Source organism: Trachurus trachurus (genome assembly GCF_905171665.1).
Source record: "Trachurus trachurus genome assembly, chromosome: 18".
Lineage (NCBI taxonomy): Eukaryota > Metazoa > Chordata > Actinopteri > Carangiformes > Carangidae > Trachurus > Trachurus trachurus.
In genome coordinates this window covers 1,853,969-1,881,557 of record NC_139909.1, presented here as the reverse complement: position 1 = coordinate 1,881,557, position 27,589 = coordinate 1,853,969, and the positions used below count along the sequence as shown (strand labels likewise).

General features: G+C 42.0%; 1 protein-coding gene across 2 annotated transcripts; it reads right to left on the bottom strand.

The window, feature by feature from the left end:
• Positions 1-857: 857 nt before the first annotated feature.
• On the bottom strand, positions 858-25,793 carry LOC311001316 (serrate RNA effector molecule homolog B-like). Of its 2 annotated transcripts, none has more exons than XM_083992366.1 (21): positions 25,711-25,793; positions 23,713-23,835; positions 23,516-23,626; positions 22,550-22,708; positions 21,054-21,114; positions 17,122-17,419; positions 15,760-16,031; positions 14,483-14,632; positions 12,239-12,365; positions 12,009-12,148; positions 11,210-11,271; positions 10,415-10,493; positions 8,674-8,838; positions 6,841-7,047; positions 5,292-5,445; positions 5,096-5,208; positions 4,301-4,381; positions 3,476-3,626; positions 3,259-3,360; positions 2,230-2,347; positions 858-1,228 (listed from the first exon to the last, which is right to left on the bottom strand). In XM_083992366.1, exons 2-21 carry the CDS (start codon positions 23,829-23,831, stop codon positions 1,153-1,155), a joined length of 2,745 nt encoding a protein of 914 aa, XP_083848492.1. In that variant the 5' UTR covers positions 23,832-23,835; positions 25,711-25,793; the 3' UTR covers positions 858-1,152. The 2 variants fall into 2 exon arrangements, with proteins under 2 accessions (XP_083848492.1, XP_083848491.1); XM_083992365.1 differs by having other exon boundaries at positions 25,679-25,764.
• Between the last annotated feature and the right edge of the window lie 1,796 nt (positions 25,794-27,589).

Below are 27,589 nucleotides of genomic sequence, written 5' to 3'. Positions count from 1 at the left end.
GCCTCCCGGGTCTCCAGATGCACTTTGAGGAATAAAAAACGACTCCAGAGTATTCATCAGCATGAGGGGGAGTCACTAATGACTGGATTTCATTTTTTGGTGAACTATTCCTTTAAAACCTCTGTTCTTATATTGGGATGGGGAGGGCAATATAAAATGTATTATTATTGTTACATTCAATGTTAGACTATAATGAAGAAGGTTGTGTTGCTCAGGTTCAGGCTGTTTAAAGGGACAGTTCAACATTTAGTCAGGTCCTCCTCTCACCATAACTCCTATAGTCACAGCAGTAGGTTCATCACCTTTAATTATCGGTGCATGTTGTTTTGAGATCCCTTTAATGAAGCTGAATGATGATCAGTTATAGATTATTGATCGTCCAAACGAGGCCTCACATCGACACCAGCAGCAGCTTCTGGGAACAGAGGAAGTGAACTGTCTGTTCTCTCAGTTAAATCTCATCTTCACGCCATCAGATCACACGGCCTCTTCACACCAAACGGCCTTTATCACACGTTAAAAACAGACTCTGCGTCTCTGTGCACATTTCTGTTCCTCTTTTTTGTCTTTTATTCACTTCACTTTGCTCTGTATTATAATGAAGCTCATGTCAGTGTCTTTGAACATTGTAAAAACTCCTTATAAATATAAGTTAACGTATTATTATTATTATTTCCATCATTAGATTGAATGTAATAAACATGAAGGTTGTTGTTGTTGCTCCGGTTCAGTGGGAACCAGGAAACAGTCACATGATCCCATCACCACGGCAACAGCTGCCTGTCGGACATCACAGTAACCACGACGACACAGCTGTTCGTTCTTCCTCTATTGATCTTTATTGGAAAGTGGAACTAATCAGATCATCATCATCGCTAATGACGACAGCAACGTTGGTCCTGACGCACACACACACACACACACACAGAGACACACACACACACACACACACACACACACACACACACACACACACAGAGACACACACACACACACACACACAGACACACACACACAGACACACAGTCCTACAGTTTCTGTCCTAACTTAAAAAAAAAAAGCAACAGGTGAGGAGGGAGGATGAAAGGAATCCTGGGAAATGTAGGAATAAAAAACGTAGTTAAAAAACAGGTTGTGACTCGTCGGCGGCGTTCAGAAGAAGTCGAGGTCGTCTGGAGCGTCCAGGTCTCTGTACTCGATGATGGTCCGGGGGTCGCCGCGCACGCCCCTGCACACACACACACACCACAATACACCATCAATACGTCATCAATACAGAATTAATACCTCATCAATACCTTGTCAATACATGGTCAATACAGCATCAATACAGCGTCAATACATGATCAATACAGCATAGCATAGCATTAATCAGTGTTTCCCACAGGATTTCAGGAGACCATGGTGCGACCGACTGGGGGGGGGGGGGGGGGGGGCGATATAGCGCTGCAGCTGAGCAATTAGCGCGATATAGCTTAGCGTGCGCCCGTGTCTGTGTATCTATGTGCAGGCAGAGATCAGAGATGGTGTTTTAATAACCATGCTAGCGTTTCACCAGCTCTCATCTCTGCCAGTCAGCCTCTCAACCTGCCGCCTCTCTCGCGTGCGGGCTGTAATGGTAAATTTGAATATTCCTTTGTTTTAATCACTTGTGATGTCCACACCCCCTGCTTTCCCTCCAAGGTATCAGATCTTCTTTTGTTTGTTACCCATTTGTATTTTAATGTCTAGACCTTGTAATTGCATTTCAAGTTTCAGAGACACCCAACCTCTCATTTCCTCATGATATACTCAAACCCTTTTGTATTTTAAATTGCGTTGATTAGACCTCTTAATCACACTCCAGGATGTCGGTGCCGATACCTGTGAAAAGATATCTTGAGTAGGGGGCTGACCCCTGCAGCAGACGAAGGGGTGTGGAATATACCTGAGGGGGCGTTCCTCAAGAATAAATGTTTATGTCTCCCCATTGTCGTGGTCTTTTCTTACCCATCACCGCTCGGATTGGAACTGACCTTTCCTTGCAAGGAAATAAAATCGTGTCGGCCGGCCAAGTCTCTATTTCATTATTCACCAACAGCAAAAGGGGGGGAGGGGGGGGGGGGGGGGGGGGTTTTCTGTGAGAGACTGTGCCGGGCCCAAACGAGACTGTGGCGGTTAATTAATGGGAAACACTGATTAATACCTCATCAATACGTGACTGTGTGCTCTCGTCGCTACCTGACCTACCTGTTGTTTCGTTGTTTCCCTGGAAACCCTCCACCTCCTCCTCCTAGATGGCCCCTGAAGTTGTCATAGTTACCGCGGCCCGCTCCAAACTGGTTGGGGGGATAGGGCGGCCCGCCACCTGCAACACACACACACACACACACGTTTATGAACCATAACGAGCTCTGGCCTGAGAATCAGAGGTTAAACGTGGAGAAAAAGAGCGATTTTCTGCCTCTGCACCGGTCTCACATTTAGGCTTACTGTGACAAAACGGTAACTCCTATCAGAACAAAACACAGACCATCATCGCTGTAAGAACTTCCTCAACGATTTGGTGTGATTCTGGTGTTTCTACAGTAAATATTTTGGAGACACTTGCGATTTTAAAACATCGGTCCGTTCTGCTTCTCTCAGAAAATCTTTGTATTGGAGTCAATGAGGAGCAGAGACAGACGTGGCCGCACTTAGAGGCTGATTCTGTAAATTCTGTAAGTCTCTCTGATATTTTGAGCACATGGTGAGAGAGATAACAAGTTTGTCTACAAATTTGGAAAAAATTATGTGTGTAGAGTGTAAATTGTGGCTGGGCCGAGTTTGGAAAGAGAAAAAATCTGGAGTTTTTCTGGCCTCTCTCCCACTCTAACCGATGATGTCACGCACTCTGACACGAACATTCCGTGCAATACACACCCATTATAATCTCATAATTTCTCCAAAAATGATCATGGTCATTGATCAGGGATTGATCAAAAACTATACGACCTATCAAAACGTGGAGTAATACGCCAATACACAAGACTTGTGTCTACTGTTTAAAGTTCAAATGGAGTCTCTAGGTGAAAGTATGCCTGAGCAGTAGACGTTTGTTAAACTCCAATGATTGGTCTTTTTCGCTCTTTTTTTTCCGCCCGTCCCATTGACTTACATGCAAAATTTTTCACAGTTTTTTGCGACTTAGGTACGTAAAAAGGTTTGAGAACCACTGATGTGATGTGATGCGTGCGTGTGTGTGTGTGTGCGTGTGTGCGTGTGTGTGTGTGTACGTACCGGGGAAGCCGGGCATGGGGGGTCTGACTCCAGGTGGGTATCCCAGAAGGCTTTGCTGCTGAGGCGACTGACCAGGGAATCCAGGAATGCCAGGGGGCGTGGCTAAGAGAGGGACAAGATGATGTCATCACCACTGAAGGCCATGATGAGTGTGTCATCGGTGTGTGTGTGTGTGTGTGTGTGTGTGTGTGTGTGTGTGTGTGTGTGTGTGTCTCACCCTGCGCCGGCGGGAGGAGGGGCTTGTTCTCGGGAAGCGCCGGCCTCTTGGCGTCCAGCAGGAAGTTGTTGAAGAACTCCACTTCCTGTCTGACGGCCGCCACTTTGTCAGCGTGTTTGTTCAGGATGTGTTTACGCACAAACTCTGGAGCCTGAACAACAACGATAAAAACATCATGTGTTACCGTGGTAACCACCCGGGCAGACCAGGTATGGAAGGAAGGAAGGATGGAGGAAGGGAACAGATTCGTTCAAGGAAGGAAGGAAGGGATTGTGGAAAGAAGGAAGGGAAAAAGGAAAGAAAGGTGGACGGAGAGAGGGAACAGATTGGGTCAATAAGGAAGGAAGAAGTAAGGACAAAGGAAAAGAAGGAAGAAGGAAGGAATGAAGGGAAGAAGGAAGGAAGGGAGGGAGGGGAAAAGGATTGTGGAAGGAAGGAAAGAAGGAAGGATGGAGGAAGGGAACAGATTCGTTCAAGGAATGAAGAAGAAGGGAGAAAGGAAGGAAGGAAGGAAGGGAGGGAGGGGAAAAGGATTGTGGAAAGAAGGAAGGGAAAAAGGATTGTGGAAGGAAGGAAAGAAGGAAGGATGGAGGAAGGAAGGAAGGAAAGATGGAGGGAGGGAACAGATTTGTTCAAAGGAGGAAGGAAGGAAAGAGGGGAAAATGATTGTGTAAAGAAGGAAGGAAGGAAGGAAGGAAGGAAGGGGAAAGGATTGCGGAAAGAAGGAAGGGAAAAAGGAAAGAAAGATGGAAGGAGAGAGGGAACAGATTGGGTCAAAAAGGAATGACTACACACACACAGACACACTCCGGCAGCTGAACTGACCTTGAACTTCTTCCCGCTCAAAGGACAGAGCCACTTGTCTTTACTGAGCTCCTGAGTGTTGGACGACAGGAACTTCTCCACCTGAGGAGAGAGAGAGGGAGAGAGAGGGAGAGGAACATGCAGTTAAAAAGAGAGAGAGAGAATGTGTGTGTGAATGAGTTTCTGTTATCCGGTAACTGCCAAAGTCCGGTATTTGTTAACCCCCTGAAATGTCCCCACTAAGCACAATTTCAACATGTTATTTTATATATAAAAAAAACCCTAAATCTTATTTTTTATGAATGTGTTGTTTAATTTAGCATTTGTGTTACTAAAAGTGTAGGATTACTTTGTAGTGGTATTTGCACTCCCACTCTGTTAAAGGTTGAGTCTGGAGTTTCTTGCCCAAAAATAAACATTAAGACTTATACAAATGAAATCCGCCTCTGGGCTTCTAGTCCTGTGTCCAGAAACATGTGGAACTTGTATAATGTTTTTATTACCAAATAGCAATAGAAAACCTTGTTTTCCCAGTTTGAGGCCCTCAAAAATAGATTGCGACTTATGTATGTATACCAGTGCGACTTATATTCCAAATTTTACGGTAGTTCTTCCCATATTTAAACTACATTAGTCTATAATGGTAATATTAAGGTGTAAAACTGCACTTTTTTTTTATTATATCCAGAAATTTGACTAGATTTAATGATATTTTTGGCTGATACGAGCGGGGTTTGTTTGTAGTCTTTATTGCCGGTTTATTCGGCTGCGACTTCCCACACTACCCTGGTGTGTGTGTGTGTGTGTGTGTGTTACCTCCTGCTCTGGATCCTTCTTCCCGAGCCTCGCAGCTTCTTCTTCACTCAGAGTCTCCGACGGCGACAACAGAGGAGAGAGACGCTCCTCACACATCCTCTGGTGCTCGCTCACTGTCCAATCAGAGCAGAGGTACGTCAACACACTCACTTTTATATTATTACACACACATATATGTATTTATATGTATATTTACCCTCGGCTGCAGTGATCTTGGCCACAGGCAGGGGGCCTCGGACGTGGATGAGTCCACAGCGATGAGGCATCTCGTCCTCAGCAGGATATTCACAGAAGTTATAATAATCTACAGAGTGAACCAGGCGCAGGTAGAGCAGCAGCCGGTCCAGCACCTGAACACACACACACACACGGACAGACACACACACACACAGAGACACACAAGGACACACACACACACATTAATAGAGATGCAACAATAATCGGTTTGAGTTTGTAGTTTTTAAAGAGAAAAAAGCTCCAGATTCTCTGATTCCAGCTTCTTCAATGTGAATATTTCTGGTTTCTTTGTTCCTTTATGACAATAAACTGAGTCTCTCTTTGGTTTGTGGACAAAACAAGACATTTGAGGACGATGTCGTCTGGTGGTTTTTAACTTTTTTAAAACATTTTATTAGCCCAAACAACTAAATGATTAATCGTTTAAATAATCAACAGATTAAAATCCTCCTGTTGTCCTCCTGGGTCAAGGAAGGAAGGAAGGAAGGAAGGAAGGAAGGAAGGAAGGAAGGAAGGAAGGAAGGAAGGAAGGAAGGAAGGAAGGACGGACAAAGGGAAAGATGGGAGGAAAGAAGGAAAGGAAAAAGGAAAGAAAGATAGAAGGAGAGAGGGAACAGATTGGGTCAAAAAGGAAGGAAGGAAGAGAGGGAGGGGAAAAGGATTGTGGAAAGAAGCAAGGGAGAAAGGAAGGAAAGAAAGATGGAGGGAGGGAAGAGATTCGTTCAAGGAAGGAAGAAGAAGGAAGTAAGGAAGGAAGGAACGAATGAAGGGAGGGAAGGGAAAAGGATTGTGGAAGGAAGGAAAGAAGGAAGGATGAAGGAAGGGAACAGATTTGTTCAAGGAATGAAGAAGGAAGGAAGGGAGGGAGGGAGGAAGAGAGGGAGGGGAAAAGGATTGTGGAAAGAAGGAAGGGAGAAAGGAAGGAAAGATGGAAGGAGAGAGGGAACAGATTGGGTCAAAAAGGAAGGAAGAAGTAAGGACGAATGGAAAAGAAGGAAGGAGGAGGGAAGGAAGGAAAGATAGAGGGAGGGAAGAGATTTGTTCAAGGAAGGAAGAAGGAAGTAAGGAAGGAAGGAAGGAATAAAGGGAGGGAAGGGAAAAGGATTGTGGAAGGAAGGAAAGAAGGAAGGATGAAGGAAGGGAACAGATTCGTTCAAGGAAGGAAGAAGAAGGAAGGGAGGAAGGGAGGAAGGAAGGGAGGGAGGGGAAAGGGATTGTGGAAAGAAGGAAGGGAAAAAGGAAGGAAAGATGGAAGGAGAGAGGGAACAGATTGGGTCAAAAAGGAAGGAAGAAGTAAGGACGAAGGAAAAGAAGGAAGAAGGAGGGAAGGAAGGAAAGATAGAGGGAGAGAACAGATTCTTTCAAGGAAGGAAGAAGAAGGAAGGAAGGAAGGAAGGAAGGAAGGGAAAAAGGAAGGAAAGAAAGATGGAGGGAAGAAACAGATTCATTCAAGGAAGGAAGGAAGGAATGAAGGAAGGAGAGGAGGTAGCGACCGTTTCCCCTCTGACCTTCAGCAGCTTGTCGTCCGTTTCCACGGTAACCTCGGAGGAGGCGGCGCCGGCGGAGGAGGAGGAGGAGGAGGCGGGGTCTTTGGGGTCACCCCCGGTGACGTCGTCGGCGTTGCCCCCGGCGACGCCCGTCAGCTCCTCCTCCTCGGCGCTCACCTCCTCGATCAGGTAGTCGGTGATGTTCCTCAGGACGGGGTTCGTCTCCATCTACACAGAGAGGGGGAGAGAGAGGGGCATTATGGGTAATGTAGTCAGCATTAGGCTTAAAGGGATAGTTCAACATTTAGTCAAATTGGCCCATTGCCATAATCCCTATAGTCATAGCAGTAGGTTCGTTACCTTTAATTGTCGGTGCAAGCTGTTTTTAGAACGGCGGAGCAGAGCCGTGAGCTGCTCAGAGCTACGCTACGGAGGCTCATTATGGGATTTCTTAATTGGTTTCCCTCATCAAACTCATCAAATACACAATCCAACAACTCCACAACGCTCTGGTGGACAAGTTGTGACCTGCACATTCACCACGCTATGAGATAATAACACAACGTTACCACACAGAGTTGTTTTAGAGGGAAATACAGAGACTGTTGATGAAAAACTGTCCCTGAAGGCAACGTGCATCAGTGGTTCTGCATGAATTAACCTCTAAAACAACTCTGTCTGTCTCTCGACTGCTATGAATATACTGCCCTTTTTTTTTGACCAATCAAAAGTGTGGCATATTCTCTTCAATCTGGTAGAATTTTATTTTATTTTGCTGTCCATCCAAAAAAGCACTGTGAAACCAAGGCAAAGTGCAGTATCTGCCATAAAACGGTCAAAATTAGTCCCAAAATGTGCCATAAAACGGTCAAAATTGGTCCCAAAATACCACAAAATGGTCAAAATTGGTCCCAAAATGCCATAAAACGGTCAAAATTGGCCACAAAATATGCCATAAAACGGTCAAAATTGGCCCCAAAATATGCCATAAAACGGTCAAAATTGGTCCAAAAATATGCCATAAAACGGTCAAAATTGGTCCCAAAATATGCCATAAAACGGTCAAAATTGGTCCCAAAATGCCATAAAACGGTCAAAAATTGGTCCCAAAATCTGCCAAAAAAAGCCATAAAATGCCAAAAAAATATGCCAAAAGACAGTCAAAATTGGTCCCAAAATATGCCATAAAACGGTCAAAATTGGTCCCAAAATATGCCATAAAACGGTCAAAATTGGTCCCAAAATATGCCATAAAATGGTCAAAATTGGTCCCAAAATGCCATAAAACGGTCCAAAATTGGTCCCAAAATATGCCATAAAGCAGTCAAAATTGGTCCTAAAATTTGCCATAAAACGGCCAAAATTGGTCCCAAAATGCCATAAAACGGTCAAAAATTGGTCCAAAAATATGCCATAAAACGGTCAAAATTGGTCCCAAAATATGCCATAAAATGGTCAAAATTGGTCCCAAAATGCCTTAAAACGGTCCAAAATTGGTCCCAAAATATGCCATAAAGCGGTCAAAATTGGTCCTAAAATTTGCCATAAAACGGTCAAAATTGGTCACAAAATATTCCATAAAACTGCCAAAATTGGTCCCAAAATATGCCATAAAATGGTCAAAATTGGTCAGAAAGACCAACTACAAAATACATTTAATTCAGTCCACCTTTATCTAATAAATTATAGACTTGGTAGTTATTCAAAATTTGATGCTTAAACTTGAGCAATTTTGGCATCTTTACAGATACTGCACTTTGCCTTTGTAGGACAGTATACGTTAGTGTTATGGCAATGGGCCAATTTGCCTGTGTGTGTGTGTGTGTGTGTGTGTGTGTGTGTGTGTGTGTGTACCTGTCCGGCCCACAGCTCCCCCTTCTGGTCCAGACTGTGGACGAGTCGGGCCGACAGCCGGATGTCGTTCCTCAGCACCGGCCGGTGGTGAGTCAGACCGTTGACGCTGCGGACACGACGACACAAGTCTCTGTTGACCACCGGGGACAGCTCGCAGTCTCTCAGCTGGAGGACACACAAAGACACACAAAGAGACACAGAGAGACACACAACTCTTAGAAACACACATCAGGATAAATAACATGTGCACAGACAACAACGGTGTCATAACTTTAGGAAATAAGACTCTGTATAGGATTTAAAAAGAGGAAGGAGGGAAAAGGAAGTGATGTCATCAGAGAGAGAAAAGGTGTTTCTAGGAAACTTCTAGTTCCTGAAAAGGAGGTTTTAGTTCCTAGAAGTTTTTTTTCCAGGAACTGAGAGTTTCCTGAGGTCAAAAGCTCAGGAGAGTTTATTATTACTGAACTAAATGTAGAATACAGTCTAACGTTACACACAGGAACAAAGATTCATTCTCAATCACATTATGATGATAAAGGGTTAATAAAACAAGGATCTAGAACCAGAGTTGGGAAAATGACTCTGGAAAAGTTTTTTTTTGTTTTTTCCTTTATTGGATAGCACACAGTATAGATAGACAGGAAAGGGGGAGGCAGAGAGAGGGGGAATGACATGCAGGAAAGGTCTGCCCGACGCGGGATTCGAACCGGGGATGCCTGCGTTGAGGAATGTAGCCTCTACATGGGGCGGTCGCTTTAACCACTGCGCCACGCACCGCCCCTCTGGAAAAGTATTTAAATGACTCAGATTACTCCTTCTAAAAGTAGCCTAACCCAGTAACTGCTCTGATTACTTTACTTCAGAAGTATTTAGTTACATCTTATCAGTAACACAACACAATATAATGGAGATAACAATGTCTCTCTGTCTCCAATAGTGTTGTCGATAAAGTTTCCTAAAGGATCTTTGTTTATACCTACCTAGGGTTAGGGTTATTTATACCTAAGACAGGGCTCCAGACTGCGACTAAATGGTTGCATTTTGCGACAAAAATTTGAGACAATGGAGTAAATTTTTCATCTACTCGCTCATGTGCGGCCAGTAAATTTGCTGATTTTTAACTTTTTTTTAAGGACCACTGTGATTGGCTCATCATGTGTGACAAGAAACGTGTGTTTCTCTTCTCCACATCTCCGAGCGGAGGAGACGTCTTTCCACAGCAGGAGACACACAGACCGGCGACCTGCGCGTGTGTGTGTGCTGAACATCACCGGCGATTTTTTTTTTTTCTTTCGACGGCTCGCTACAAACCGTAAACATTCCATAATATGCTCGCGCTCTCAGCAGCGGTACTCAAATCGTCACAAGGCAACGAAGCAGGTTGACTCACGGAAATGATTATTGATTGATTGTTGATCGATAGTCTGGAGCCCTGAACTAAGGTGGAAAACTAGAGAATCCACATGAAACAACAGCTGGAGGTGAATCTAGCACCTCGTCCAATCAGAGAGCAGCAGCTCACAGGCCCCGCCCCCACAGGTCAGCAACCTTTCAGAGCTGTGTGTGTGTGTGTGTGTGTGTGTGTGTGTGTGTGTGTGTGTGTGTGTGTGTGTGTGTGTGTGTGTGTGTGAGAGTGAGTGAGTGAGTGAGTGAGTGAGTGAGTGAGTGAGTGAGTGAGTGAGTGAGTGAGTGAGTGAGTGAGTGAGTGAGTGAGTGAGTGAGTGTGTGTGTGTGTATTTACCCTGATGTTCTGCAGGTTCCAGCAGGTTTCTTTGATGTTCACGCTGCGGTCGAAGGTCACCCAGCACCGCCGGAAGAACCTGCACACACACACACACACACACACACACACACACACACACACACACAGTGTTACTACACACCACAGTTTCTGCAGGTTAACACTTTTTAAGACCATTATGGATCAGATTAAGACTTTTATCACGACACATAACAACGTAGTAGAGAGAAACAGAGTCAGGATGTCAGAATGTCTCGTGTGTAGTTGTAAACACAGTGAATGAAGCACAAAGAGGCGTCGCAGCAGCATTTTACTGATCAGCCGAGGTCTTCAACACAACACTGAAGTTAATTTAAGACTTTTTAAGGCCCAGAATTTAGATTTTCACATTTGAGACTTTTTTTAGGGGAGCTTTCACACCTGGATCGATTTACGTCAGAGATCGGTTCGCTTCTTTGTTTGTTTTCCCGTGTTCGGTCGGATTAGGGCTGAAAAAGGCTACACAAAAGACTCGGATTGGGTCGGGTCTGGGCTTCAATCGCGGTTCGGACTGTGTCGGATTTTATTTTATTTTTTAATTTCTGACCAATAAGAGGAAGAGTTCATGAGCGCATGGCATTTGTTTACAACTTTTGGACCGTTTGGAGCCATGTGTGAACACAAACAATCCCAAAAACAGAACGCAACAGTTGTATCGGATTAGTTGCTGAGTTGGAACAAAGCAGGTGTGAAGACGCCCTAAAACCCTGCTGAAACCCTGACACACACACACACACTCTGAGCTGCTCCTCTCACCTCCTCTCTGGCTGAGGGTCCGACAGCGCCACCCGCAGGAAGCCTGGATACCTGCGACACAACTACACACACACACAGGAGACAGGAGGTTAATATTCTGCTTTGTACACGACTTCAACTGACATCCTTTAGATTAAAATGTCTGTAAAATCTTTAAATAAACTATAATATTAACATAATTTAATAGACATCAGACAAAACATATAAACCTGTGGTATTTAACATGTGAACTACTGATATTCTGTGAATTATACACATGATTATAGTGTGATGGCCGACATATAAGGTCTTTTAGTTTAGGTTTTTGTTCATCATGGTATGGGCAGCCATCGATTCCAGTGTCTATTGAACTAAATACATTTTTTTTAAAAACACTGCTGTAATTAAAAATTGGGATTATTCTACCAATGTTGATGTCTAAACTCTTCCTAAGTTTAAAAAGTAGTGTTGTGTTTTAAAATGAATATGAACTTGTTTTCTTTGCATTATACAAGGTCTTTTTTGTTATTTTGACCTGTTGCCATTGTCTGCAAGTAAATAAATGCTCTAAATGACAATGTTTTTATTTCCAATTTGGGAGAAATGTTGTCAGTGGGTTATAGAATGAAACAAAAGTGTTCATTTTACTCAAACACATAGCTATGAATAGTAAAACCAGAGGAACTGATCATTTTGAAGTGGTCTCTTCATTTTTTCCAGAGCTGTATAAGTATATTTATGTATAATCTTTCTTTTTTTATATATTAATCCCCTTCATCTGTCAGTTTTTCATTTTAATACATGAGCTAATACAACTCACAGCCGTGATCTCGTCCTTGGAGACCTCGGGTGCGATGCTCCTGATGAACAGTGAGGTGGTGAGGTGGAGGGGGCGGGGCTTAGCCGGCGCCTCCTTCTCTCTCTCCTTCCCTCTCTCCTTCCCTCGCTCCTTACGCCGCTCTGACACACACACACACACACAGCGTTAACCTCCGTGACCTTTGACCCTGCAGCCTCGTCCTCTCCTCTTCCTTCTCCTCCTCTTCTCACCGTGGTCTCCGTCCTCCTCCTCCTTCTCCTCCTCCTCCTCCTTCTCTCCGTCGGAGTGGGAGGAGTCGGAGTCGGAGGCGCTGCCCTCGCCGCTGTCCGCCGACAGGCTGCGCTTCCTCTTCCTGCCCTGAGGGGGGGGGGGGAGAGGGGGGCAATTAAACTCTGTTAACGTCTGTGTTTTAGAACAAGATCAACTTCTCTTCAGTCGTTTCTACTGATGCTGAACTCAACTGTTTGTATTAGACTAGTTCAAAGTTAATTAATTACTAACACGTGAACTGCTGCAATGAATGAATTAAATATGGAGTTTTACATCTAAATAAACATGTTAAAGTCTTTAGTCTTGTCACGATACCAGAATCTCATCAAAACCAGTAGATCCCCCCCTCACTTTATTGACCCTTAGTTGTTTTACTTTATTTACGCGTACCCGTCTCTCTCCAGCTGTCCTTTCAAAATAAAGGCTGAGAAAGAAAAAAAAAACACAGACTCCTGAGCAGTGAGGTTACTCTACAATCAAATCAATAGACCGAATCTCCTTGTTGTTTACATTCTACTTCTGGGTAGAAAACCAGCTGTAATTTGAATGAGATCAGTAGTAACGAACGAGAGTTTAGCTATTTATCATATTTTTCAGGCCCTATCACCGTTTAGACAAATCTGAAATGATTGAAGAAACATTACTATTTCTGTGTGTGTGTTTTGTGTTGCTATGTGTTGTATTTATTCAGTTTGGGGGAATCACAGTGTCTAGAAAGCATCAGTGGCTCAGCTGACAGGGACAGCTAACGGTAGCTAAGCTAACGGCGGTAGCGAAGCTAACAGCAGCTAAACTAACGGTGGTAGCTAAGCTAACGGCCGTAGCTAAGCTAACGGCCGTAGCTAAGCTAACAGCAGGACGTCAGCTGTTTAAACCCTCCCGTTGTGGGACACGACATGAAACTACTCCAGTTAGCTCAGTCATGTTGGAACTCAGATATCCGCTGGAGAAAATATGTTTTCATGGAGCGTTTATTGAGTCACTGAGTTATTAAAGTTAAACAGGGAGCTAACCGTTAGCCCGGCTAATCTATGATAACCATGACTAATTACAAAAATGTGCACACGTAAATAGTAATGTTTGTCCAATCATTGGTTTTATAAACTTTACAAACATCAGATCAGTCTAAACGGTGAAATAGTGACATGAAAAATTAGATATAAATAGTGAAACTCTCGTCCGTCACTATTGTTCTCATGCTGGTTTTCTACCAGGAAGTAGTTGTAGACAACAAGGAGATTCGTCCAATAGCTACAGTTAGTTTAAGGTTATTTGTTTGTGTTTATGTCGGCTGTATTTGCATAGAATATTTTGTGGCAACCAGAAAAACAATGTTTGATCTGGCGTTTGGGATGATAGATAATAACCAAACCATACAAAAAAATATTTTGCTACACCCGGCGGATAACTGGGACCGGCAGTAAATTGGGAGTCGGCCATTATTTTAAGTTTTCCGGGTACCAGAGTCCTGTCACTGAGCAGCAAAGGAAATCAAACGCACCCCGTTCTGCTGCGGTTGAGTTGAACCCAGTTGAAAACAGCGCCACTGAGCTGACACGGGGTCTATTTGTTGGTTTTTAAATCGTGGTATTGAATAAGTATCGAGAAGTACTGAGATTCTAGTATGGTGACCAACAACCTCATCTCTGTGTGAACGGCTCCATCTACTGGACTGAAGCAGCAACTGCTACTACAGAACAAGACATTTATACTGTATATATAAACATATCTGTGTGTTTGTCTCTTTTTATAATAAAAAATAATACCACGGTTCCTACACATTTGAAATTTCCAAATTCCAGACTTTTTTCCAGACCCTAATTTCCAGACTTCTTGGTAAAAAAAATTAAATAATTTGTGATATTTAAGTAAATAGATGTGCATAATATTAAAAAAAAACATGCAATTTATCTAGTTTTCATTATTCTGAATGTGTATGCCATTATGCAACCAAATAATTTCCAGGAGATTATAAAATAGTTAACCCAAATAACTTCAGATAAGACCAAACCAAGATAAGATAAATAAAACAAATATAATTCCATAGAATAGTTTCCATTTTACAGGCCTGGAAATGTATAAAATCTAATTCCATACTTGTGTAGGAACCCTGTAATAATAATAATAAAGTCTATATATCTATGTATCTCCATTACAACAGATTGACACCGTCTCGCTGTCTAACTCCTCTTGAGCCGACTCACCTTCTTGCTCTTCTTCTTCTCCTCCTCCTCCTCTTCCTCTTTCTTCTCCTCTTCCTCCTCCTTCTCCTCCGCTCCGTTCTGCTTGGCCTCCTCCTCCCCCTCTTCCTCTCCTTCCTCCCCTTCCTCTCCCTCCTCTCCCTCCTCCTCCTCCTGCAGCAGGAAACAAACAAACACCACGTCAGGGTTTACCTGAACCACGGCTGTACAGTGCGACATATATGTAATATTTTGTATGCACTAATTCATGGGTCAGAGCTTTAAAAGACATTTTTGCTTTTACTGTATATCTTATAAGATATAATATTTGTAATAACCACAATTAATAAATGTAGGTTATATATTTCAGTGAAATATTAAAATCATGTTGGAACTATCAATGTCTCTTCTCTTGCAGCCAGAATCTCACCTACTTTTAACCTCAGACTGTCACAATGATGGATCAGATCTTTCTGTTTTAACCTGAATATACGAGACATATTTGATTTTCACAATGATCAACGTATACCGAACCAAACTAAAAACCGTGACCACAAAACCGTGAACCGAACTGAACCGTGGATTTTGTGAACCGTTCCACTCCTAGTAAATATGTCACGCCTGTTCTGTAAAAATGAGTTGTTTAAAGTGTAATAAAGATGCTTTTTCTGTATCTGAAAACATTTCGAGTTCTTATTCTACAATTGTATTGTGCAATGTGCATTTGTTCACCTTTTTTACATAAAGAGAGTCCAGGTTTTGAAAAGAGTTTAAGTTCACTTTATAATGGAGTATGTTCATTTATAGGCTCCTACAGTGTTTGTGTGCAGATAAATGTTAAAATGCAGCAGTTTACCTCCGTCTATATCTCATTCTGTCAGAAAGGTTTCAGAAGCCAGTTTTGTCTATACTCTTTTATTTTTGCCTCTTTTATGCAGTCCAGGCTTTTGAAAAGAGAGTAAACATATATGTTGCTGCTGAATAAATCTTAAAAACTGACGTACATGTGATGTGTATTTTTGGGGGAAATATGTTTCCTGGAACAGTCTGTAGACTCATAATCATTCAACTGTTTCACAGGTGTTAAAAATGCATAATAAAAATCAAGGAAATCGGCAATATCGTAGAATTGCAATTTAATCGAATCGGCACCTTACAACTCTCTGGTCCTGTGCTAAAAAACTGTCAGCCTCTGTAGCACTACTGCTATGTGCTGAAAAAGTTAACGTACAGCCCTGTGAACACCTTCCTCCTCCTCCCTGATGAGGAGCATCCTGCCGGTTTGTGTTCGTGGTTCTGACCTTGTCTCCGTCTTTGCTCTGAGCCGGTTCGGCGCCGCTCGCTGGTCCCTCGGTCCGACTGGTCCCGACTGGTTCTGGTCCGGTCTGAGGGCCGGGATCAGGCTGACTCTTCTCTGCTGCTGCTGCTGCTAAAGATGATGATGATGCTGCTGATGATGGTGCTGATGCTGCTGCTGCTGATGCTGCTGCTGCATCTCCTCCTGCAGCAGCTGCAGTCGGAGCCTCCAGAACCTGCAGGTCCAGGTCCGTCCCTCCCTCCATCTTTATCACAGCTGCACACACACAAATAAAAAAAATTAATGGTCAGAGATATTTTGGACATTACCACTGCACTGCTCCACCGTTTATTTTAGTAAAGAAATCATCACAACAAGGACAAAGTGTTAGTTTCTGTGGCGGGGAGAGCAGGCGCTCTGTGATGGGATAGTAATGTCTTTCTGGGATGTTTCAGAGTTCGGCTATCTGAGGTGAGTGAGAGGTTGCTCCAACCATCATTGGGTGACCATCAGGACAATGATTTAGGGGTCAAAAATGACCGGAATTCTCCTTTAAATGTGAATATTTCTGGTTTCTTTGTTCCTTTATGACAATAAACGGAGTCTCTCTTTGGTTTGTGGACAAAAACAAGATATTTGAGGACTAGGGTTGGGTCTCGAGAATCGAGAATCGGATGGAATCGATTCAGAAGTTTTGATTCCATCGGAATTGCTCAGAAAGTTTATTTTCGATTCTTCTAAACCAGTGGTTCGACGCCCACGTTGAGGAGCCACCAAGTGATACTCAGTTGTAATGGAAACACTGCTGAGCCGAGCCGAGCTGTGCTAGTGGAAATGCGCCATTTGTGACTTGTTACTTGACACAAAGTGTAGCCTAACCAAATATTTTGTTATTGTGAAATCATTTAAATGAATGTAATATTTATTTGATATAATGTAGACTATACCTTCATACTTTTAAGACCCCTATCTGCCAGCACCACAAATAGTCTAATTCTGTGGGAAAAATAACTCAGGTTCTCCCTCATTTTAGACCATGCAGACTTTTTTAACCCCCATTTTTAAAAGAATCGGAATCAAGAATCGAAAGGAATCGGAATCATTCAATTTCAAACGATACCCAAGCCTATTGAGGACGTCATCTGGTGGTTTGAGAAACACTGATATTTTTTAACATTTTATTGACCAAACAACTAATGGATTAATCGTTTTAATAATCAACAGATTAATCGATGATGAAAATAATCGTTAGTTGCAGCTCTAATCTAATCACAGCTCTATAGACGATAAACACAGCTCTGCTCTGCTGCAGAGACTTTGCATTAGAGCGTAATCCCCCTTTAACAGCCATGTGTGTGTGTGTTACCTGCATCGAGCAGCTTGACGATGGGCGCTCCGTGCTCCATGTCCAGAGCGACGGCCTCCATCCAGCCGTTGTCGAGCAGGAAGAGGAAGACGTTGAGCCGTGTGCGGAGCGCGGCCAGCGACTCGGCCTTCCTCCCCGTGATGTCGTCAGGATGAAACCTGGAGCGGAACCACTCCTGGTCCTTGTGCTGCAGGAAGAAGTCCTGCAGCTGCTGCCGCCGGAAGTCCACTTTATACTGGTTGTAGCGCTTCACCGCCTCCGTCTCGTCCACGCTGTCCTCCATGTTCAGCAGGAACTCCTAATAATATATATAATATTAATTAATAATCTATCTGTCCTCCATGTTCAGCAGGAACTCCTGTTATTAACAATATTATTATTATTATTAATGTTAATTAATGATCTATCTGTCCTCCATGTTCAGCAGGAACTCCTGTTAAATATATTATATTATTAATATTATTACTAATTAATAATCTATCTGTCCTCCATGTTCAGCAGGAACTCCTGTTAAACATATAATATTATTAATATTAATTAATAATCTATCTGTCCTCCATGTTCAGCAGGAACTCCTGGTTCATTATAATAATGATAATGATATATATAATATTATTATTATTAATTAATGATCTATCTGTCCTCCATGTTCAGCAGGAACTCCTGTTAAACATATACTATTATTAATATTAATTAATAATCTATCTGTCCTCCATGTTCAGCAGGAACTCCTAGTTAAACATATACTATTATTAATATTAATTAATAATCTATCTGTCCTCCATGTTCAGCAGGAACTCCTAATAATATATATAATATTAATTAATAATCTATCTGTCCTCCATGTTCAGCAGGAACTCCTGTTTAATAACATATATATTATTATTAATGTTAATTAATGATCTATCTGTCCTCCATGTTCAGCAGGAACTCCTACACAATATATAATATTATTATTACTTACTAAGGAACTCCTGTTAATATATTATTATTACTAATTAATGATCTAGCTGTCCTCCATGTTCAGCAGGAACTCCTGGTTAATAACAATATTATTATTATTATTAATTAATAATCTATCTGTCCTCCATGTTCAACAGGAACTCCTAATAATATATATAATATTAATTAATGATCTATCTGTCCTCCATGTTCAGCAGGAACTCCTAACAATATATAATATTATATATTATTAATTAATGATCTATCTGTCCTCCATGTTCAGCAGGAACTCCTGTTTATTAATATATATAATATTATTATTAATTATTATTAATTAATAATCTATCTGTCCTCCATGTTCAGCAGGAACTCCTGGTTCATTATATATAATATTATTATACATTATTATTACTAATTAATGATCTATCTGTCCTCCATGTTCAGCAGGAACTCCTGGTTAATAATGATATATAATATTATTAATATTAATTAATGATCTGCTGTCCTCCATGTTCAGCAGGAACTCCTGTTAAATATATTATATTATTAATATTATTACTAATTAATAATCTCTGTCCTCCGTGTTCAGCAGGAACTCCTAACAACATATAATATATATTATTACTAATTAATGATCTATCTGTCCTCCATGTTCAGCAGGAACTCCTGGTTCATTATATATATATTATTATTATAATACATTATTAATATTAATTAATAATCTATCTGTCCTCCATGTTCAGCAGGAACTCCTGGTTCATTATATATATATTATTATTATAATACATTATTAATATTAATTAATAATCTATCTGTCCTCCATGTTCAGCAGGAACTCCTGGTTCATTATATATATATTATTATTATAATACATTATTAATATTAATTAATAATCTATCTGTCCTCCATGTTCAGCAGGAACTCCTGTTTAACATATAATATTATTATTATTATTATTAATTAATAATCTATGTATTCTCGTCCACGCTGTCCTCCATGTTCAGCAGGAACTCCTGTTAAATAACAATATATATATTCTTATAATACATTATTAATATTAATTAATGATCTATCTGTCCTCCATGTTCAGCAGGAACTCCTACACAATATATTATTATTAATATTAATTAATGATCTATCTGTCCTCCATGTTCAGCAAGAACTCCTGTTTAATAACAATATATATATTATTATTATTATTATTATTAATTAATGATCTATCTGTCCTCCATGTTCAGCAGGAACTCCTGGTTAATGTTATATATATATATATTATTAATTAATGATCTATCTGTCCTCCATGTTCAGCAGGAACTCCTGTTAAATAACAATATTATTATTATTACTAATTAATAATCTATCTGTCCTCCATGTTCAGCAGGAACTCCTGTTAAATAACAATATTATTATTATTACTAATTAATAATCTATCTGTCCTCCATGTTCAGCAGGAACTCCTGGTTCATTATAATAATAAATGATTACTAATTAATGATCTATGTATTCTTGTTCTGTTGTCCTAAAGCAGGGATGCAAACGGGTCAGGACCAAAAAAGAGAGGAATTGTCTGGGGGGGGGGGGGGGGGCTCACCATTAACAAATGATTACATTACAATATCATGGAAAAGTCCATTTCCAGTAGTTCAACCCCAACCAAGTATTAATTGATTGATTATAGATGGACATAGTTTTCAGAAGGCCAACATTTGTATATTAAAAATGCTTAAAAATTGTAATTTTGGAGATACTGATTTTTAGGTCTTCACTGAATGTTGGTCATAATTATTACTATTAAAATAAACTGAATAAATAAAGACATGGGATGTTTCATTCAGTGTGTAATAGATATATAGCCTAATGTGTTAGTTTCACTTTAATTGAACACATTCTACATCGCGGAGGCGACGTCTTTCCACTCAGGGCTTCCTTCACCTCTGAAACGGGGCAGAGCTCCGTGGAAACACCTGCCTGACACAGCAACGTAGGGAACCGTGCATGTCCGCGGCGCACAGCTCCACGGACATGCACGGGGGGGAAAACGGCGTCGCCGTCGCACCGACTGTACGCGCACGTCGCGCGTCAACATTGGAGGTCGGCTGTTATCAGTATAATCAGAGACAACCATGAATGAGTTCGCCTCAGTTTCACGTGATTGTCACTGTCAGCCTGTTTAGAAAAACATTTTACTGACCCCAGCTGAGACGCTGAGACGCTGAGACCCCCCCCTCACCTCAAAAACAAAAACTCTTCGGATCTGAACGATTCACACAAGTCACCTAATTGGTCATGAAAAAAGCGAGTTTCGCTTTTCGGCGCGCTGTTTGCATCCCTGATAATGCTTAACGGCAATAAAGCTTATTGAAATGAACTGAATTGAGAGAGATAGGGGAGAGGGAGCGAGAGAAAGAAAGAAATTAAGAAAGAAAAAAGAGAGAAAGAAAGAAAGAAAAAGAAGGAAAGAAAGAGGAGAAAAGAGGGAGAGAGAGAGAGAAAGAGGGTGAGAAGGAAAGAAAGAAAGAGAAAAAAGAAAGAAAGAAAGAAAGAAAGAAAAAAAGAAAGAAAGAGAGGGAAAGAGGGAGAGAGAGAAAGAGGGTCAGAATGAAAGAAAGAGAAAAAAAGAAAGAAAGAAAGAGGGGGAAGAGGGTGAGAGGGAAAAAAGAAAGAGAAAAAGAAAGAAAGAGGGTGAGAGAGAAAGAGGGTGAGAGGGAAAATAAAGAAAGAGAGAAAGAGGGTGAGAGGGAAAAAAGAAAGAAAGAGAGAGAGAAAGAGGGTGAGGGAAAGAAAGAAGAAAGAAAGAAAGAAAGAAAGAAAGAAAGAAAGAAAGAAAGAAAGAAAGAAAGAAAGAAAGAAAGAAAGAAAGAAAAAAAGAGGGTGAGGGAAAGAAAGAAAGAAAAAAAAAGAGGAGAGAAAGAAATAAAGAAAGATGGTGAGAGGGATAGAAGGAAAGAAGAGACAGAGAGGTAAAGAGGTATAGTTATTCCTCCTCTGACCTTGAAGCTCCTCATGGTGGGGGGTCCAGGAGGAGGGAGGTCTGGATCCACCAGACCCAACCTGAGAGAGAGAGAAGGGGGGGTTATCATCTCTCTTATCAACAACAACAACAACAACAACAACATGTGGGAGGACGGGAATCAAACCTGGTTCCTCTTCAGAACCGGTTCCAACTTGGATCAATTGGGATTGTGTGCGTGTCCGCTTAACGATTCCGATCCTACTGTGATACGTGTGTGTGTCTGTGTGTGTGTCTCTCTTACCCCTTTCCCACTGGTCAAAAAACCTGTTTAAACCCGCTAACAATCGGCTTCTGGTGACAGTGGGAACGGCGCGTCGACCCAGGTTAAAATCAGCTTCAATCGGGTCAACCCGCTAATTTACGTGACGACACTGAACGTTACGTGACGCTACGTCATCGCGCCGGTCGTGTCTCTTATCACCAAAACAAAGCTCTGCTCCGCTCTGCTCTCATCCGAGACTGGGATCAAAAGATCAAACAACACTGACCAAAAACGATAGAAGAAAAGAAAAGAAAAGAAGCGACAGTCTGTTTAACTGACGTGTTGTGATGTCATACGACCGCGGCAGACTGGCTGTCCTCCGCGGTCCTGGTGCTCCAGGTCAGCCAGCCACCTCGTCTGCCTCGGGGGACGGACGTCACACTCGACACTCTCCGGCTGGGGCATGACACTGTGTTTCTCGCACCGCGGATGACAGCGGGGCGACTGGTTTCTGCTCTGTCTGTCAGACTCGGCTCATTTTGGTCAATGGGAAAGGGGCCAAATGCCGATTGTTAGCGCGTCGACACTAGGCTTGGGCGATAGGACGAATGTATCGCCAATCGACCACCGGCTGAGTCCGTCACGGTTGATTTAATTTTTGGCGATTGTCTGGGTGATTTTTTTTGCATTTTATTTCACCAAATTAATGTTCTGCCTCCACAGAATTCAACTCTAATTTACATGGAGCACAATTCAAAACGTGTGTTAATTGGGATGGTTGAGTTACCGAGTTGATAACCAGCGTCGTGGTACCGCTGATCCAGAGTGACAGTGTTATGGATATACAGTAGGTTCAGCTGGAGAGGCTGGGAGTAACCCCGGGTAGGCTGAGCTTGCTTCGTGGTACAGGCCTCTGCCCTCAGCGCAGCTGGCTCAGTGGTCAGCAGGTGCACAGTCCACACATAACTTTACCATGCCTTTTAATTGCATACTTTAATAATTTTCGATTTGATATGTGCACATTCCGTTCAAATAAAACGTTTTATGCAATAAAATATAATTATTCTGTTGAAATTATTTATCTACATACACACCTGCGCTCCGCACACGTGTCATAACTGCCGAATATATCGTCAACCGGCGATTTAAGGGGGACGGTGGTCGATTGGAAATTTTTAACCTATTGCCCAAGCCTAGTCGACACACGTTTTTAGTGGGAAAATGGCTCAAGTGTGTGTGTGTGTCTCTGTGTGTGTCTGTGTCTCTCCTACCGTCCCTGCAGTGGGTGACCTCCTCCCCCTCCTCCCCCGTGGGGGGGGTGCAGGTGGGGCAGCTCGGGGTGCCAGCCCTGAGGCCCCGCCCCCGGGAACGGAGCCCCTCCCCCTCCGTAGGGCAGCTCGTAGCGGTACGGCTCCCCCCGGTGGTCGTCCCTGGAAACAACAACAGACAGTGTTTCAGATTCAGCATCATCAACTCTTACTGCTTTACCACAGTTCCCACTCTTTTCTTTAAATCATTTTCCACGACATTTTCAGTGGCTCCAGTCTGACAGACATGTTAATACGCCATACACCAACACATCCCCGGTCCAATTCAATGTTCTTTTCCACAGTTGTACTCTATTTTGTACATTTAACCAGCTGGTTTTCAATGTTTATTCCTCACTCACCCCCATTATTTTGATCTAAAGCTGTGCTAGCTGAGTCTATGGCTCTAATTGATGAAATAATCTCATAAATTGTAAAATGTAACATAATCTCTTACATCATAATCTCTTACATGCTTAGAAATTATGACAAATGATGACAAATTTATCATAGAACACTGCAAACATGCAAAACACTCATCAACCCAAAGTCTTTAGTTTTCTCACTGGGAACTTTTTGTAAAATAAATCCTCCTTTCCCAGTGAGAGAAGGAGTGTGCAGAGTCTGTTCACAGACAGATCAGGTGTGTGTGTGTGTGTGTGTGTGTGTGTGTGTGTGTGTGTGTGTGTGTGTGTGTGTGTGTGTGTGTGTGTGTGTGAGAGAGAGATAGGAGAGCTCTACAAATAAATAATAAATATTAAATAAGTAATGTTTGAAATAATATAAATTGTAAACATTATTTTGGGAGAAAAAAAAAGTTATCTGCACAAAACACATACCGAAACTGTACCAAGAACCGTGGCCAAAAAAACGAGGTACGCATCGTACCGTGGGCTACCGTGTGTGTGTGTGTGTGTGTGTGAGTCTCACCAGTCTCTCCTCATGCGTTTGTGCTGAGGGCTGATGTGTCTGGGAGGAGAGAACCTCTCTCTGCGTCCGCGGTCGTAGTCTCTCCTCCGCTCTCGGCCTCGGTCCCAGTCCCTGAAACAACACAACAACACACAGTTACACACATGTTCACCACACAGACACAGTCAGAACATCTGGATGTTGTTGTTGTTGTTGACCTGTCGGGCCAGTCGTCCCTCCTCCTCTCCTCCCTCTCTCTCGACCGCTCCATGTCGCTCCTCTCTCTCCTGAACTTGTCCCGCCGGCGGCGGTCGAACTCGTCATCGCTGTCGCCCATCGGACTGAAACACACACACACACACACAACACTGCTATGTAACCTTGGCAACTAGGGATGCAACATAACATAACAACTTGGCCAATGGTACTGATGTTTTTCCTCCTTTAAAGGTACATTGTGTATGAATTCCTCCCATCTAGCGTTGTGGTTGTAGATCACAGCAACTCAGTCGTATTTTTCATGCTGCATTCACCTGAAATTGGGCAGACGGCAGAGAGGAAAAAGAGAGGGGGAGAGAAGAGAGGAAAGAGAGAGGAAAAAGAGAGGGGGAGAGACAGAGAGAGAGAGGAGAGGAAAAAGAGATGGGGAGAAGGGAGAGGAAAGAAGAGCACATCTCGCGCTGTGGAGCGCAGTGCGCCGCCTGCAGCGCTTCAGATCGGTTCAGTTCTATTTTTCACGCGAGCCGCGAGCGCCGAGAGCGCCGTCTGTCAAGCTGGATAGACCAGATCGTACCAGACAGGAAGTCGGGCACAGAAAAGGCGAGAGAATCCGGTCAATTTTCAAAATAAAATAATTAAATGATGATTAATTAAGTTGTTGCTTGTCCGTCTATACATATTTGTCAGTTGCGTCTGCACACGGGACACACACACACACACACATGTTTAAAATGACGTGTGTGTGGAAAACCGAGTGAATACTGTGTGATGTGATGTATCCACTGCAGTCGATGTCTGACGGGCGCAGAGAGAAGAGGAGAAGTAGCTCCCAGTGCGACCAGCCAAGCGCCCGAGAAGTCGCGCGCAGTGCGACCAAGGGGTAACGCTCCATTCCTCCTCACTGCGTTACCACGGTGACTTTTCATAGACGCCACCTCGACCTGAGCCGACAGCTCCGGTGTCTCCGCTGAGTTTCCGTGGTTTCCTACCGCCACGCTGCCACTGAATGTAAAAACATGGAGACACCACATGGCAGCAGCACCGAGCTTACCCGCTCCATGGAGATATGAATGATATGAACGGCTCATTCAGAGCTGAAAGGAACACTTCACTTTGTTGATGGGGGGATTACTGGTTAATGAAAAACAGACTTTTATACGAAATGATTGATTTTCATGAATAGATAACAGGAGAAGTTACACAATGTCCCTTTAATGAGATTCTATAGAGATGACACTGCTGTCTTTGTAGCCACGAGCCAACCTCCATCAAGAAGCCGCTCACAGCCACTAATAAAGCTCAGAACAGCACCAACAGTACAAACAGGGTGCCATCCCATAATACGAGGCATCAAACTCCTGCTAGCTTTGCCTGGTTTCTATTGGAAAGAGACTTCACCCACTGCACTGCACATAAACAGGCTGCAGCCAAAGCCCAACTCACAACATTAGGTTTTTTTAGGTAGTTGTATTACAGATTATTGATCAATGAGTCAATCAATCAATATGTAACTGTATTGATAATGAGTTGATGGAGAAGTAAAGGTGGAGATATATTAACAGAGCACATCTCAGTGTGGCTGAATGTTTAACAGTCAGTACAAACCCTGTTTAACATAACATTACATTTAGTTTGACATCATATACACAACACCATATTAGAGCTAACAGTTAGCCTAGCCTTTTATTAGCTCTTCCGTTGTGCTTCAGCAGCATTTATGTCATTTTATCCCGCTGTTTATCCCCCTAAACACTGACCTACCACACTCTAACAACATTAAAACTGGAACAAAACAGACAAACATTAAGCTTTAAGGTTAAACACAGAGCTAACGTTAGCACTGTTAGCCGCTAACAGCCGCTAATTAGCTCGTTAGCATGTGAGTTAGCACCGCGTATTAACACAATTAACATGATATATTTACACTTCACTGGGTATTTAATGTTAGTTTCCTGTCAAACAAACCTCATAGACGAGTTTACAGAGTGTTTTTGTACCTGAAGCTTCTCCGTTCGCAGACTAAAGGACTTAGCTCTGAAGCTAACGCAGCAGTTTCACCGCCAGTCCGACAGCACAACCAACCAACCAACGAGACTTCCGGTCCTGCGCGGCGGCTACTTCCGGTCTGGTTTTCACTCCGCGACAACAAACAAAACCTGAACAAAACGCGCCCCTGCTGGCGGGAAAACGTGAGTACGCTACAACTTTTTACAGAAACAACGACAAAATTATATTTAATTTAATAAAACAGAGTGATAAAATTGAGAGAAATATTTTCAATGCAGTTATTGTTTTGTGTTTTTTTTCTTCCTTATAGCCTACTCTTTACATGTGCTGAACATGTGTAGTAGGCTATGTTAGCTAATTCAACAACCACAACATAATTCATTTAAACATAGTGATAAACACATACAGTTATTGTTTTCATTTTATACTCTTTACATATCTTTGCTGATGTAGTCTATCATTATTATTTTCTGTTTGTTCACTGTAGTTGTTTACTGGTGGGATATAGCCTTGTATATCGTTAGCTATTTCAGACTCAAGGTCCATAGGCAAGATGAACAACACAGCAACAGACACACAACCCAAACAATAAAATAGAATAAAAACTAAAGCAAAACAAAAAAACTAGGCCCATTTGGTACAAAAAATTGACATTTCTAGAAAGTTGAAAAGAGACGACTGTACCAGTGTCTCCAGTACAGAGACTGATACCTCGGGAGCTACACTTGATGTTGGTCAAACTATTGATTAAATTATTTTCTCCGACACATAAATCTATACATTAGGTTTCTACAGCCTTAAGGGTGTTGACATGTGCATTTACAAACATTTCAAACACTCAGTCATTGAGGTCTCTCCAGTAAAATTCTTAGTGCATCATTGTAGGCAACCTGCAGTTTCTGCATGCTTGCTTTCTTATAGTTAACCCACGGGTATGTGGTGTAGACAGTACGCTTTGAACAGAGATAACACTACTTTGTCAAGTTTGCAGATCATAAAAAATATATAGCTACACATATTTTCACTACAATCTTAAAACTGTGAGGAGGCAAACTGCTGGTAACAAAGAAAACATTCTGTTATGGGATGTGTTTTACTTTCTAAGGCAGAAAGGTTATGTAGATAAGCGCAGTTGTGTCTTTAGATTGGAAGAACTGTGCAGCTATTGATTCACTCTTATTTAAATTCATTTGGAAACACAAGACTGAGCATGTAAAGAAGAAAACACTTAGACAATACTCAGAGAGTGGTCTTAATGTCTTCGATTTTCACACAATTAATAATAGCCTATATTTAAAATCAATTGGTTAAGACATTGTTTAGTACATATAATCACACCCCTTGGGTTCATTTTTCATTTTTGTTCAAAACTGAAACGTCACATTTAAAAGAAAAAAAAGTTTCAAGAAACACGTTTTCACTTTGGTCATCACAGTTTATTGAGTATATATTGATTAGCACTACATTCTGAATCAACTGTACCTGCATGCATCCCATACACACACATGTTATGAACAAATGATTAGGTTACATATATTTGGCATTAACAGCATATTAGACCATATAACAGCTAAAAGAAACAGTTTTCAGATTAACTGGAGGTCGTCTTGGAAAATATGACGGTACAATCATCCACAGACACAACGAATGAACATGTTTCTAAAGCCTTGGAAGAAAAGATAAAAAGTGTTGTCGGTGGTAACTAAAAACAATGAATCTGAATCATCTTTAAAACATCCTTAGGCTACTTATTGATCCATCACACATTGCAGTCAGGCATCCCAAAGTACATACAATCAAGACATAGGCTATTTCAAGATAAAATAAGCCTCTATGGGGCCTTTGGTAAAACTTTATGTTAGGTCCCTC

What these genes read in the sequence shown, in the direction of transcription:
- LOC311001316 (XM_083992365.1), bottom strand. An exon ending in GGTCACCCACTGCAGGGACG is followed by an intron (nt 21,115 to 22,549) that starts GTAGGAGAGACA and finishes TCTCTCTCTCAG; the next exon opens with GTTGGGTCTGGTGGATCCAG. An exon ending in CCCCATGCCCGGCTTCCCCG is followed by an intron (nt 2,348 to 3,258) that starts GTACGTACACAC and finishes TGTGTGTTGCAG; the next exon opens with GTGGCGGGCCGCCCTATCCC.